A 15,253-nucleotide genomic window follows, 5' to 3' on the forward strand; every position below is an offset into this window, starting at 1 on the left:
AACAGTAACTCTTAGTTAAATATATATGAAGTAGATGTAAGAATACAGGTAAGCCCGTTTTCTGAAGAATAAAACAGTGACACAATCCCTGTTTATACAATCATCTGTGGTATTTTAATGCAATGCAATGTTTCTTTTAATTACAAAGAAACACTTCGAATATAAATGTGTGATTTCCCTTTGTTTTGTTTTTTGCTTAACCTTATATGTACATTTTACGTATCCACGTGTGAACATGTAATAAGAATGGATTCACTTGTTTAACTGTACTACATGCAATGTGATGACTTTTGAATTACTGAATAAAAACACATGATGTTTGTGAGAATATGTGAATAAAGTTGTGAAGAAAAAAAAAAGTTAGCTGTGGAGCGGCGCTAGCAAACAGCCGTCTTCTTCCGTTATTAGTCGGTGGTGGACCCGGCTAGCGGATACTGACTTTATACTGTACCTGAATCCATGGAGTGGTTGTCCTAACATTTGTGTCGTTATTGACAACTGGCTTGGTTTTAAATGATTAATGCCGGCGTTAAGTGAACAACGTGAACTTGTCTTTTGCTGCAGGCTAGTTCGTTAGCTAACGGTAGCTTAAGTTAGCGTGACGTTACGTTCGCTGACGTCACGTTCGCAGGAGAACATTCTGACTCGGAGGAAGGAAATTGATAAGTTAGGATCACTGCACACCGCTGCTTCGGCAAAGCTAGCATACTTTTTGGCCTCCCGAGTTCACTTACTGTGACGCATTTAGAAAAGGGTGACTATTAGTGCACCCCGTGTGTGACATTTAACACTGTTACTTGCAGTTAGTTGACACAACTGTCAACAACAACAACAGTCCTCTTGGCGAATAGCGGACGAGTGCTAGCACGCTTAGCCACAAACTTCTAAACAAGAGGTGTTAAGTCAGATCCAGCTCTCTTTGGCTTTTCGTTGTTGGACTCTTTCCCTCTGATCCGCTCTAACACTACAAGGTCGACAGGGAGAAACCCATGGCATCGGATGTGATTGAGAGTGAAGCGGTGCTGAAGGGTGTGAGTGATGTGAATTTGAACAATAGCAGCCCAGATTTTGTCACACCCGGGAGGACTCACGAGGAGCTGGGAAACAGACAGACGTCTAGTCCCTCATCTTCTGGCGTTTCAGGAGACGGTGATGATGATGAGGAGGAGGAGGAGGAGGAATTAGAAAACAGCACTTCTTCTACAGTCGAAAATGGCGAAGAGGCACTTCAAGAGAGTCTTACCAAAACAAGAGGTACGCCACAGGAAAGAACAACTCCAGACAATGAGCAGAAACAGCCGGGGGCAAGAAGCTCTACCCCAGTGAGCCTTCCACAGCCACGTTCACCACCGGGACCCATTGGAAGGTCTGTATATGTACATTTTTATGTTTGGTAACTTAATAAGCTGGTTTATGGTTTAATATCTCGTCTTTACCTGAGTCAGACGCCTGCCTATGTTCAAATGTATGTGATTGTTTTCTACTGTACTGGATTTGGATTTTTTTTTTAAAATATATTTTATCCATTTATTGAAGAAATTAGGCTCAAGTTTAAATGTTTTATTTTTTCAGTTTCAGTTTATCTTAATCACAAGTCCAGGAAACCCATGAATGCCTAGTCGTATGCATACAAAACCAAAACAAAGGCAGGCAAAAACAAAATCAATAGGAGAACAAGGATAAGTACATATATAAAAACAAAACAACTGTGTTGACTGAAAGGCCAGCGATTATCTAATACCAATTTTTCAGTGCTAAGACCTTCCCTTACGGTCAAAACTTAACTGTTTGAGACCCAGAAAATAAAAAAGTAATAATATTGTTATAATGATCATGGGAGTCTCCACTGGCTTTCAAACATATTCTGTTAGTTTAGTTTCCAGACATTATTATTATTATTATTATTATTATTATTATTATTATTATTATTAATAATTTTTTTTTTTTTACCTTTATTTATTCAGGGGGCAAACACTTTTTCAGGAACACCCTTATCACATTCACACAGTTACACATTCACACCAGGAAGCTGCCCAGTAAAACCGCAGTCTGCTCTACTTGCCACTGAGCGGCTTCACTGGAGTGATTTGGGGGTTATGGGCCTTGTCCAAGGGCACCTCAGTGGTGGTAATGAGGGAAGGGCAAGTGCTGCTTCTTCACTTTCCCACCTTTTTGGCTCACCTGCCAAGGGGACCTAAGGATGAAACAATCTACCGGCCAAGTCAATTTATTTTACTGGCCAAATAATAAATAGCCTCTTTTTGTTGCAACTACATCTGTTTCAGTACTTTTCATTGAGATAACAGTATTATATAGCAATACATGCTTAGACAAGAGGCCAGAGTATTAGAAATCGATTTTAATATTATTAATTGAATTTCAAAACATTGCTAATTGAAAACTTTAACAGTGCAAAACTTTGACAAAGGAAACTACTCATCAGAACTACAACTGGGACCGATCTGATCCAGTATACATCTGTAATCAGAACACTTCATCAATGTCTTCAGCAGACACCCTCTCAGACACCCTCTTTGCATCATCCATATAGTCAGGCCGGCTGCCTCTAACTGAGCTCTCCTGCCAAACATTCATAGCTGTGCGAGGATCAAAGTCACTACGCCCATCTTTTAAAGAGCGGTGACGCGTCCGCTACGTTGCTTCTGAGGGGAATTATTTTCTACAGCAGTGACTTCGGGTTTGCTACTTCTACACACAACAAATCACAGAATTAGCGCTAATGTTTGCCACCGTCATAATTTATCATTTTATAGCCACTGCAATGTTTTGCTATATCATGCATAATTTATTGCACAAGCACGACCATCGAGACAAACATTTACCCAATCAGTGTCATGTAGCCCTCCAAATCTAAGTCGCTAGGGAAATATTTTAGTCGCATTTGGCGATTGGCGACCCCTAGTTTACAGCCCTGACAGACAGACATGAATATTAAATGAGGAGGACATTTCAAACTTTATGACATTCTGGTATTTGAAGCTTCAGTATCTGTTTTGGTGTAGAAGTATTTACTTTATATATTATTCACTGCATTGCAGAATCAGTTTCATGGAATTTGACAACTGAGATGAAACAATGTACAACAAAGTGCCTATAATCTTAGCTGCCAGTGGAACTCAGCGATTTCTTGCAGGGTCCAGTCAGCTTTCACTAACTTGCTGTAAGGGAACTAAATTCAAATATATCATGTTATAGTAACGGTTCCCCACCATTTTCTTCATACAGATGGGACATAAGAAGAGTCTATGGGGGTACACGCAGAAATGGAAGGGTGTAGAAAGAGAATCATATTGCAAGGATGTAGACAATAAACAATAATAATATTGCTGGCAAGGTTGATGAAATCATGACCATGAAAATTAACTTATCATGTAACATTTTGGACAAACCTTCCAGTCTAATCTGCAGCTTAATTAAACTCACCACTAATTGTGTTATTATTATTATTATTATTATTATTAGTAGTAGTAGTAGTAGTAGTAGTATTATTAATATTTTTATTATTTGTATTACAGTTTTCCCTCACTTGACTCCCTAATGGGGCTGAAATGTTTTCTTTTCAGGAAACTTCATTTCTATAGCTCTTCTACCTCTCAGTTGGATTTCAAATGTAATGTGGGGATTAGCAGCATTATACATGAGCACAGCTTAACTATTTGAAATGTTGAGTACCGAATGCCCAGAATGTTTTGGTGTCTGGAAGCAGAAATACAGTCGTGTATGTGATTAATGCATCAAAGGGAGCTCTGTACAGCAAAGATACAGATACCATGATCGGCATTAGTGAGTAGCCTTATGGTTTATAAACTAAGCCCTTAACACAAGCTTGTAAGCTTGTCAGGAAGCCAGTGATCTGATTGTGTGGCCAGTTGCAAGCTGACCCTCTTGCAGGGCTTTGACTTGTGTATTGATTAGCACTGCAATACAAAGTACCTGTCCATATCAAATATGACACATTAGCAAAGTATTTGGTTTGTTCAAAAAGGCAATAAGCCTATGTGAATACATACTGCTTGGCATATAAACATAAACAGAGTTTTCACTTAATGCTCAGATGTTAAGTAACAGATAGGGTTAACCACATGGAAATAGGGCATTACCCTTTATTATTTAGTAATTGTTGGAAGTTCAAGGTTCATCCTTCAAGCAATAGGAACCCCTTTACCTCAAACTTTGGCTAGGTATTCTTCTTACATCATACAGTATGTCCAGCACTGACGCCAAAAATGCCTTTTTGAAATAAAAAGTGCTTAAATGTTGCAAGAAATGCCTGAATGCAAAAGTGACATGGATCATGTTTCATTCTATTTGTTCTCCTGTTATGTCATGTGCATGGTGACTAAAAAATTCTTAAAATCTTGCACAGTGTAAATTCCAGGTGTGAACAGGCCTACTGAGAGTTGACCCCGTGTGATCGGATTGCCCAAGATGCATGTTATTGCAAACTGAGGAGTAAGCTATATTCACTTTGGGTGTTAGTTGAAAGAGTTTTCAGTGAACTTATTTGGCAATTCATATGAACAATTTGCCAATATATGACACACTGTCTTACAATTGTTAAAACAGATCTTGTAAAACTAATACTTACTCTTGTAAATACTATTACTAAATGTCTGCATAATTTGAGATTTAGCTATTGACTCGGTTTAGCTCTTGGAATATTAGAAACCTCATCGATCCGAATAACTGTTTCATCACATTTCAAATGTTGATCTACAAATCTGTGAATGTTCATTGAGGCTGTCAGTAGGGGCTGCTGTTGGCCCACCAGAGGGAAGGTATTATGAACATTCCACATCAGTAGAGCTTATATAAATCGTGTATGGAGACCGTTTTAAGAATGAGATTTTATGCTCTTGTTTTGCTCAATTGAACTCTTTGAAATCAAATCAACGTTTTCCAGTATAGTGTTGTATTTCCTGAACACATCCTATCCAGAACAGAAATATCCCCACTGTTGTTGAGTGTGCAATCATGTGCTTTTGTGTAGCTTCAGTCAAGAGTTTCATCTTGTAGTGTTCCATCAATGTCACTATTTATATCTTCTGACTTTGTTTCAGTTGCTGACGTATAAACCCTATAACAAAAAAATCCTTTGACTCCTGGTCTACGTTTCTCCATTAATCCTTTGAGGATTGTAAAAGTCACAAGCAGTCTTGTCAGACAACTAGTTATGTGTTTTGTTTGTCATGGATAATCTTGCTGGCCCTGCTCTTGATCCCAATACATTTGTAGCACAAGAGGCCCCTTTTAGCAATTAAAGATCATTAGACATAAAAGATGGCATAACCTTTTTGTGTTTTCATTCCCAGCTTGGAGCGCCAAGAGTCAGTCGCCACAACAGAAGCTCGCTTAAGAATGGAAGGAGTTGAACTTAAGGAAGAGTGGCAGGATGAGGACTTTCCAAGGTATTCACGATTTTGTTTATATCATGTATTGGATCATCATGGTTCACAGCTTTGTCTCACATGTTTGTGTCTTGAAAGTCACATGTAACATAACCTTAATGAAGGCATGATCACCTGCTGTTTGATAATTAGGCCCCTACCGGAGGAAGAGGAGCTTGAAGATGAGCTTTTTGCAGGCACCTCTGAAGAACTAGACCCTGGTAATGAAAACAAAATAATAAACACGCCTTACAATATGACATGTTCACATTTTTCACAAGTCTATCTTAAAACCCACATGCACATATGTACTTTGAGAGGGTTAGCCACTGTAATCGATCCTGTTTATTCTTATTTATGCAAAAATGCATGTTTAAGTTCAGCTGAAACTGATATGAGGACTCAGCAGTTAGTTGAGTTAGCCAATGCAAAAGGTTATCTTCCAACATAGTCTTTTTAAGCCTCTCAGACAGGGTTTTCTTTGCTGTGAAGGCGCAGTTACATGAGGAATTTTGTACTAAGACTGTAACGCTGAAAGATACCATTTAATTTGCGTAACTGACTAAATGAAGCCTCTGTTAGCTTTTGCTGAACTACAGAATTGTATTATAATACACCTAAAAAAAGAGAACTTACTCTTTTAATAGTTCTTACAAACAGTATAAACAAACATGATTTGACATCTACCCTAGGCTATGCAATGGGCCATGGAAAGAAGGCAAAGAAGAAGCTTGCAGCTCCAGACATCAGTCTTACACTTGACCGCAGTGAAGGTTCTCTTCTCTCTGATGAGCTGGATGAAAGTACAGAGCTTGACCTGGATGACATAGACACACCATCAGACAACAGCAATGAGTTTGAATGGGAAGGTAGGAACTTTATATCACATAATGACTATTGACCATAATAACATTTTCACTACTTAGTGTATTTTAACCCTGTTTGTTCCAGCTTGTTTTATTAATACTTAAAGTTCAAAAAGTAAAGTTTAGATTTACTCGATGAGGTGGAAGGTGCAAAACGCTTTCAAATTTGACCCAAATGAAGTCCACGGTTGTGATATATATTTATGAAAAGATTTGCCTTTCTTGGGTTTATTTGTTGGCTTGTAACACAGAAGCAAGTGTGTTATCAGACTTTTATTATCAGTGTGTTATCAGTCTTTAATTTCCTGGTTCTGGATCTATTGGTGTTACCCTTTCTTGATTGCACAGGTTTGGGTTAGGCAGCTGACTGCCTTAAGTGTAGTTAAAATGTGCTTTATTGTTTTTGTGTTTCCACACTGCTGCCTTCCTCTTTTTTACTTGGAAGAATTGTTTCCATTCTCAGCCTGGAAACAGGCTGCAGGCCAGGAACAGGTTTCTCTCTTCCTTGTGGTAAGGTCTCTTGGACAGCCCCCATTTTGTACTGCCAACCATGAGTCAATCAACTCCTATTGTTCAGATTGCATTCTGTCTTCAGTTGTTCAAACAAATCATTGCAAGGTTTTGTGTTTCATACGCTTAATTTTTAGTTAACGTTTTTTATGCATGTCATTTCTTCTTTCCTTGAATTTTTCTACCTTAAGGAAACAGTGGCAACTTGTTGGTTATGAAGTGGTTATTCTGCACAGTAATGCTGCACTTATTAGATATAAGCCATTTTAACATTTTCTAACGTGTCGTTTAGTTATTAGTCATTCAGTGTGTTTTACAAAATATCACACATAACAGAATACAAAAATAAAAATGTGCGCCTAATGAATTTGGCTTTTAATTGGAGAAATATTACATTAGGCATTTTACCACTTAAATCTGACATTATAGGATTTTAAATGATTCATGTGGTAGATGATTTTATGAACATCTTACCAGGCATTTCCATGCTAAATCAATTTATGTGGCTCATACAGTGCTTTAAAGAAGAAACACTCGCTCACAGAGAGATCCTCATAAAAATGTGTTGATGTGATTTGGTTGCACTATTTACTTTTTCCGCCCCGATTCTGCATGTTGCATGCTTCACATTCATGATAATTTTAACACTTTACTTGATGTCTACATGATGGGCAGAATTACAGACATTGTGCAGCTATATATCCTATATATAAAAGATGCACAGACGTCCTTTCAGCACCTCTCAGTCCTTTGTTTATTCGACACATTTACTTCTCATGCAGGGAACAATAGCAGGGTTTCCCCCCAGGAAATGGTAAAAGGTAATTGTAAATGTTGACCTCAAGTGAAAGGGAGACACAGGAGTTGAGATGTGATTGTTGGTGTTGATTCAGTGAGAGAGCATGCTGTCAAGTTACAGAAGATGAAAGCCGAAAATAAAATGTAATGTTAATGTCCACTGATCAAAAAACATGATTGAAAAGTTCAAATAATGATTTATTCATCTAAACATTTAATAGATGATTTTGTATATGATTTGATAACGCACAGCCCTCACACCCAGGGGGTGTAGCATCCAAGCTGTGGGTTTAAAATGTCTCCTCTCCTTTAGACGACCTCCCCAAACCGAAAACCACAGAGCTCCTACAGAAGGGCGTGGACTCAGTTCAGGAGTACTCCGCCTCGGAGGAAAGGGAGGAGGGTCGACGCTGGAGGGTGTTTCGTTTTGGGGATCAGGAACACAGAGTGGACATGAAGGCCATCGAACCTTATAAGCGGGTTATCAGCCATGGAGGTCAGTGACGTGAAATCTAGCACACACACATCAATACAGTAATTTTAAGTATTGCATTTGTGCTTGACATGAGTTGATCAGTCTGTTCATTCAAAATATTAAATAAACAATGAAAACAGTGTTTTGATACTGAAACATCAATTTTTTATGTTTGGTTCTTCACTGTAGGTTACTATGGAGACGGTTTGAATGCCATAATTGTGTTCGCTGTGTGCTTTATGCCTGAAAGCAATCAACCAAATTACAGATACATCATGGACAATTTATTCAAGTGAGTGTTTGTTTGACATCCTCTGGCCTTGTGAGCGATCATTTTAGAACCAGCGCTAATGGGATTTTTGTGATCCTGCAGGTATGTCATTGGCACGCTGGAGCTTTTGGTTGCTGAGAACTATATGATTGTCTATTTGAATGGGGCGACCTCTCGGAAAAAGATGCCAACTGTCGGCTGGCTCAGACGGTGTTATCAGCAGATTGATAGGAGGTGAGTTTGGGTGGCTACTACATTAAAAAACAAATCGTATTTTCACAACCGATACAGAGGCATTAGACCAATCCCCAGAACAAAATCATCATATGTGATCTGGGCTTTAATTGTTGACAGTTTCTCTTTTTGCACAGGTTAAGGAAGAACTTGAAGTCTTTGATAATTGTCCACCCCTCTTGGTTTATTCGCACCCTGCTGGCACTCACAAAACCTTTCATAAGGTAACTGTAATATTTCAGGTCACTAGAATAATGAAATGAAGATCTTCTCTGGTGACATTTCCTGCTTCTTTTCACAGCTCCAAGTTTAGTCAGAAAATCAAGTATGTGTTCAGCTTGACAGACCTTGCAGAATTGGTTCCAATGGAGTACGTGTCCATACCAGATTGTATCAAACAGTAAGTATGCTCCACTCAAACATATCAGCACTTTTCAAGCTCTTCTAAAGCAATACGATGGTCCCGTCAGAACATAAAATATTGCTACAAAAAAGGTTCCTATGAAGCACCATTCAAGCTTTTTGATAGTCATTGGATGGAGGTATTTTTACTGAAAAGTACATCCCTTATGTCCTTGTAGACAGGACAGTAAAAATTAACCTCACTGTCAATTTCACTTAGCTCACACAACAAAGTCTGTCCTCATCTGGCGTAGCATTAAACCTGATGGTGTCTTGGGCTAATGGTAGTGCTCCTGAGGGTAACTGTGTATATAGGGATCTTTATCTTTTATAAATTTATACTTCAAGGTTGAATATGGAGAATGAGCAGAACACCGTCATCTAGTGTCTCAAGATCGTAGTCGCAACAACAAAAAATTATTTGGCTGGGTCGGGTTGCCAGGTTAGTTTTTGAGTGTGTCAAGCGATCACCCTGCGTCAGGTCAAGTGATGAATCATACAGGGTAACCACCACTAATAAGTTCCTTTTACAACAGTATTTAACGTTAGCCAGTCTTCAGCTGGAAGTCTTTCTTTGAGTGGTGTGTTATCGATTAGCTAGCTAGCTCTCAACTCAAAATGATTCCTTGTTTCTGTAGCCGAACAACAGGTAACCCTTGAAACCTGCAATGCCGGCCGCTATCGGCGGGTACAATGTGAATAGAACTTGACAGAAAGTCATCGTTAAACCTGTCAAAACATTAAAAAAAAAAAAAAATTCAGGCCGAATATATTTTTTTATGGAAAAGTAATACTTTCATTCTGTACCCCTCAAAACGCCCTGAGGGTGTATTATTTTTTTTTAATATAGCTTTTATTAAAGATTCTCAATACTCAACCTTTAACATATTCTAGATGGTATAGCTATCAGCTGACTCTATACATGAGATACATTTACTCCTAATCCCCTGACTATCACATAGTAACCTGTTCTTGAAAATGATCCCAAATTGTTTATATAAAATAAGGATTTCAACTCCTTGACCCTGTGAAATGTCATCAGTATTAGGGTGGTTCTTGGTCGAAGGTAGAATCAAGGCTTGTTTTGTTTCATCATGAAGTCGACCTGGTGATTGCAGATTTTATAGCTGTGCAGTAGAACAATTCACTTGAATTAGTAAATAAATAAACCATGACCACATCAGTAAAGGCCACCACAACCACAACATAGCCACGAACAATGTATAATTAAACAATTCATTTCTTTTTAAAAAGTGTTTTGACGTTCCTTCCTGTTTTTCCTGTAATTGGTTACTAAATTCCAGTAGACGTTTTGTGCATACGCATTATCCACTCTGACTGATCCTGCAAACTCTGATTACATTTCATCTGTAGATGGAGCTACAGCATCATTCTGCTTTTTCTGAGTGGCCAGTTTGCATGATTTATCTTCCTCAAGCCCTGATATTCCTGGGCAGGATTTAGGCATTTTCCAAAATGCCCAGAAGCATGATTATAATTTGCACTACATTCAAGATCCAAATGCAAACTACAAATGTATAAACATTTTCCTTTGTAAAATATACATTAAGAGCATAGTATAGCCTTGTCAACAAGCGTCAACCTTACGAGAAAAACTGCATCTAGATAATTTTGTCTTGTAAACAGCTATTGAAGAATTCTCTATTTCCTCGTGTTAACCTTAGCAGATATGCAAAACTATTTAGCTCATGCTGAAAAATTGTTCATGCTGTGATTTTCCTTGATGTGGCTTAACCTGAGGCAGGTTTTGTATTCACGTGGCTTTTGAAAAGACTTCAGCGCAAATACTCATCAAATGTTTTTGCTCTTTTGGATGTCTTCTCATGGTTGCTGTTGGCTGTGTTATTCTCCTTTCCTTAACTCCATTTCCCTGCCCCCTCTTAAGGTTTGACGACGAAAAAAATAGGAAAAGCCGTAAAAGGTATATGCACTTTCACCCAGGGTCAGTCTTTCACAAAACTAACAACGAAATGATCTGTTGGCTCTCAGAAATGCACCAATACACCTCACTCTGTCCAGCGTGTTTGTAGTTGGATGATTAGCTGTTACCTTCTTGCCAAAATCAACAGCTTTCCTCCCTAAATGTCCCACATTTCCTCTCAGTAGATTATGGACGTTCCCTTAAAAGCAGACTGAGAAGCTGTTTGATTGGTTTTCAAAAATAGATGGCTTGGTGATTGTTTAACCAACTAAATCCCATTTCTGAGCCAATTATGTGAAGTTCATTTCAAAGTCAATTGTTGTTCAGTTTGTTCTCTATTTATTGCCTCAAAAATAATATCAAGCTATCTGTATGTGGTTTAAAATCTACCATGTGCATTTTATAGCTTATCTGTCTCCACTGTGATGCTGAATTATTGATATGTCAACAACAAGTTATAGGTAAATTATTGCATTGCTGCTTTCTGATATTAAAGTTGGGGCACCTCTTAGCACTTACTTGCATGTGTCTTTTTGAAAACCAGGTTTAGAATGTGATGTGGTTGATCTTGGGTAAGTTTGTTCTTGTTTGTACAACCGAACAGGGTGGAACTACAAGGAAGTAGCTTGTCTTCGTCACTGTGGTCTTGTGGTTGCACTGTAACCATGTCCTCACATGGTTCCCCTCAATAACTTGCTCTCACTGAACACAGCTTGTCCACTCTCACAGCTCTTTGCATGACTCACTGCATACCCGCTCCCTGCTGATGTTTAGTAATGGCCACAAACCTTTGTCAGCCTTGCTCATGCACACAAAGGTTTTCTGCTCAATACTGATAAGCGTGAGGTTATTAATTTGCGAATATATAATGGAATGTTAGAACATAGGAAAAGTAATAATGGTAAGGTTGTAGAAGAGACTCAGTATTGTATATACAACACTGGCACAATTAGTTGCACTTCTGTTATTAGGTGCACAAGTTCCTGAGCTGATTGGCAAACTTTGCAAGACAAATGCCACATTCACACGTTACCATGGAGTTCTTTCTGACGGTATCAACAAAAATTATATAGGAAGCACAAAGTTTGCACTCATCACATGGCTTTGGACTATAATAGATTGTTCACAGGCTTGCAAAAATTGCATAACCTGCACACATTTTCTTTTTGTACATCCTTGATTATTTGCAGTAGGGCTGGGCAATATGGAGAAAATCAGATATCAAAATATTTTTGACCAAATACCTCAATATCAGTTGTATACAACAATAAAATGTAAAATTGACTGTTGGTGCCTTCACAAAATATTTACACAATGTGATTTTATATAAATAATCACTTGTAATTTGATAATATAATTACTAAGTAGGCAAAGGCAAATAATAGAACAGCTAGAAATGTCTGGTAAGTTTCGAAACTTTTAACAGTTTACTGTAAAATGCTGCCTTTTAAAACCAGGAAAAAACAACCTTGATGTCATATTAAGATCTAATGAAAATCTAAGACGATATCTAGTCTCATATCACGACACTGATATATTGCCCATCCCTAATTTGCAGTGTGCACTGCAGATAATGAAAGCAGTCTGGGAATTTGGTCTTTTGCAGTACATACCGTATTACAAGTACACATTGGTGCATTTGTCTTGCAAAGTTTCAAGGGGAGTATGGGCAGTATAATAATAGATGATATTGTGGGTTTGTGTTGCCCAGTAGAAATTAGAAAGAGCATAGAATCTATTAAGCATTCATTTGTATGAAAATAAGTCTGGGAAGTAAAATAAATAAATATTCTCTCACATGCAGAATTCCCTTCTGAAATGGTCTGGAGGCAATGGTCACATTTGAGGATGTGATGATATGAAGTGTGTTTGTTGGCAGTGTAGTAGACTGTTATCTGTAGCCTGTTGGGTGAGCTCGTCTCACAGATGTCTGACTGTTGAATTTGTTTGCAGAATCGACCAGGACATGCATGGCAAAGTGGAGATCGCAGCTGCTGCTGTTCCAGAGTGACACTGCTCGCACTGAAAGATGTGGAGGAGGGGAATGTTTCGAACAGCCACTCATAGGTTTATGTTCTGGGCAACGTGACTGAAGACTTAGCGCTTTGCATCAAGGAAGTGCCTTTTTGAAACTATGCTGCCTGTTACATCGTGGAACTTTTTACAGCTTGATCTTCATGTTTTTCCACATGCTGTCTGAAACATTTTTAATTTTCTTTTTTCTTTTTTATTTACTGCCAGTGTATCATGTCAAACTTGGCTTATTGGTGTTTCCTAGTTACTGGTGTATCTACACGTTATTTAAGACACTCTGTTACAAATGGTTGATGCATGTTCTGCTTTATTACATTTAAATATATATTTATATTCAAAAGGTGACAAAGGAGAGAAATTAATATATTTTTATGGTTGCTTTGATTTTAAACTGCATTTTAGGTCTCTGACCCATTGAGTGGCATTTCATAGAACAAGTTTTGATGGCACCTTTTTCACTGTTCACTGCTGATGTTCTCTATCAAAATCCTGCCTGGGGAAAAGAAAGTTTTAATGTTTGCCTCACTTGAATTTGCCCTCTGGGCTGTGGAGGGAGAACATTTGTGAGAGCGGCAATCTAAAGCAAAGATGTACAGTAGGTCTTAATGTAACATTTCCTCCAAGTAAAGTCATGGATCCACATCATTGTGTTGCATTTTTTTTTATTCAATTAGCAATGGTAAAGAGATGGATATGGTTAGATAGGAACACTAAAAGTATTTAGTGCCTTGTACATGTCTTCCACTTAAATCCTCTAGATGGCACCACTATTAGATTTCATTGAAATCATAGGGATAGAAAGAGATTACATTGCAAGATCCATAAATAATATCTTGACAATAATATACAAATGCACAGAATATTGTAAGAAATTACATAACCTCATAACAATAGACTAACATTAACAGCAACCAAATGTTTTTTTTAATTCCATTACAAATAGATGATTTAATGGAAATTACTGAAGAATGAAAAAAAATGCAAAACTCCTTAAAAATATAATATTGAATAAATTAATATGGTTTCAATAATATTTGTTACATCTGAGAACTGTACAAGATATTTTACATTTGAAATGATTTAAGTTTAGAACATGGAATATTGATCTGATAACAGTGGGTCCGAACCTAAAGCTTTGAAACGCAGAACTGACTCCAAACATCTAATAGCAGTGTCATCAATCTCAGGGTCAAACTTGTTTGCAAAGAGGTGTTGTTGTCTCAGGAGCCATGAGAGGTCCCCAGCTCCGTACACACAAACTGCTCTTCTGTAAGCACCAGTGCAATGTTCGTAAGGGGCTCCACGTTTTATATTTCCTGCTAAATAGCTCCACTTCACCACACGAGCGACTGCTTGCATGTCAGATGTATCGAATTTGATGTCGGCGGGCATTGAGCCGGGAACAGAGGGCATCCTCTGAAGGGTGGCCCACAAGTGCTCATCAGGGCTGTATGTGTCCCTCTCCCACTCCAGAAATTGCTGAACCTCTCTGTCCTGCATTACATATTTCACAAAGGCTCTTGTGACCACAAAGTAAGCATTTCCTGTGAACATGGGGCTGCTAATGGGTGGGGGACTTTTCTTCACGCTTGTTCTGATGACGGTGTCGGTTACATTGTGATGATACAGCCAACGGTCTTTTTTGTAGCCATTGGTAGCCTCAGATTCCATGCTGTTCCTCCCCTTGAGGGCCTTCAGTGCTTGAACGATTTCTCTGTTGGTTTTGATGGGAAAGTCTGTCCCGCAGGTGTTCAGCAGGTACCTCCACTCGACGTGTGAGTTCAGCAGATCTTTCATGCAGTTCAAATCTGCCTGCACTCTGGACCATGAGGCATATACCACTCTTTCTAACCGACTGGCTAAAAACACATTAGGAAAGCAGGCAGCAATTGCCTCCACACCCCTCTGAAATTCTTTGGAGGATTTCTGGTCCACATGCACACAGTAGATGTTCTGAGGAGTGTAAATAGCTTGTAGAAGTCGCTCGAACATCTCAATCTTCTCATGGATCACCATGGAGTAGGCGATGGGATAGTCTTTCTCCTCTTGACTGAGAGCTGCTGTGAGGAAACCTCTATTTTCAATGTACGATGGACAGTCCTTTGTCACGTTAAGGTAGAAGTCCCCAGATAAAGGATTCCGTCTTTTCCTGGATGCCAAAAGCTCTTCTAATTTGTCATTCATGCCCTCTGCGTCCCCTCTGATGATAGCCGAGCAGCCAGGCAAGTCAATAGAGAACTGCCGTGGTATTCTGAGATCAGATAAGGACTGCCTTTTCGAGCCAGCTCCCCAAAGGACAAAGGAAAGTAACAT

The 15,253-nt window shown here is 38.6% G+C and overlaps 2 protein-coding genes across 3 annotated transcripts; one reads left to right on the forward strand and one right to left on the reverse strand.

The window, feature by feature from the left end:
- Positions 1-470: 470 nt before the first annotated feature.
- bnip2 (BCL2 interacting protein 2) lies at positions 471-13,555 on the forward strand. 2 transcript variants are annotated; one of them, XM_083915974.1, is made up of 11 exons: positions 471-1,366; positions 5,334-5,429; positions 5,562-5,629; positions 6,101-6,277; positions 7,896-8,078; positions 8,247-8,349; positions 8,431-8,562; positions 8,700-8,786; positions 8,864-8,962; positions 10,871-10,906; positions 12,860-13,555. In XM_083915974.1, the coding sequence occupies exons 1-11, from the start codon at positions 990-992 to the stop codon at positions 12,915-12,917; spliced, it is 1,416 nt and encodes a 471-aa protein (XP_083772100.1). In that variant the 5' UTR covers positions 471-989; the 3' UTR covers positions 12,918-13,555. The 2 variants fall into 2 exon arrangements, with proteins under 2 accessions (XP_083772100.1, XP_083772101.1); XM_083915975.1 differs by lacking the exon at positions 10,871-10,906.
- Positions 13,556-14,026: 471 nt separating this feature from the next.
- Positions 14,027-15,253, reverse strand: gcnt3 (glucosaminyl (N-acetyl) transferase 3, mucin type; the record flags this gene model as incomplete). The annotated part of the gene is made up of 1 exon (XM_083916426.1): positions 14,027-15,253. One exon carries the CDS (start codon positions 15,251-15,253, stop codon positions 14,027-14,029), a length of 1,227 nt encoding a protein of 408 aa, XP_083772552.1.

This window comes from Echiichthys vipera, assembly GCF_963691815.1.
Source record: "Echiichthys vipera genome assembly, chromosome: 7".
Taxonomy (NCBI): domain Eukaryota; kingdom Metazoa; phylum Chordata; class Actinopteri; order Perciformes; family Trachinidae; genus Echiichthys; species Echiichthys vipera.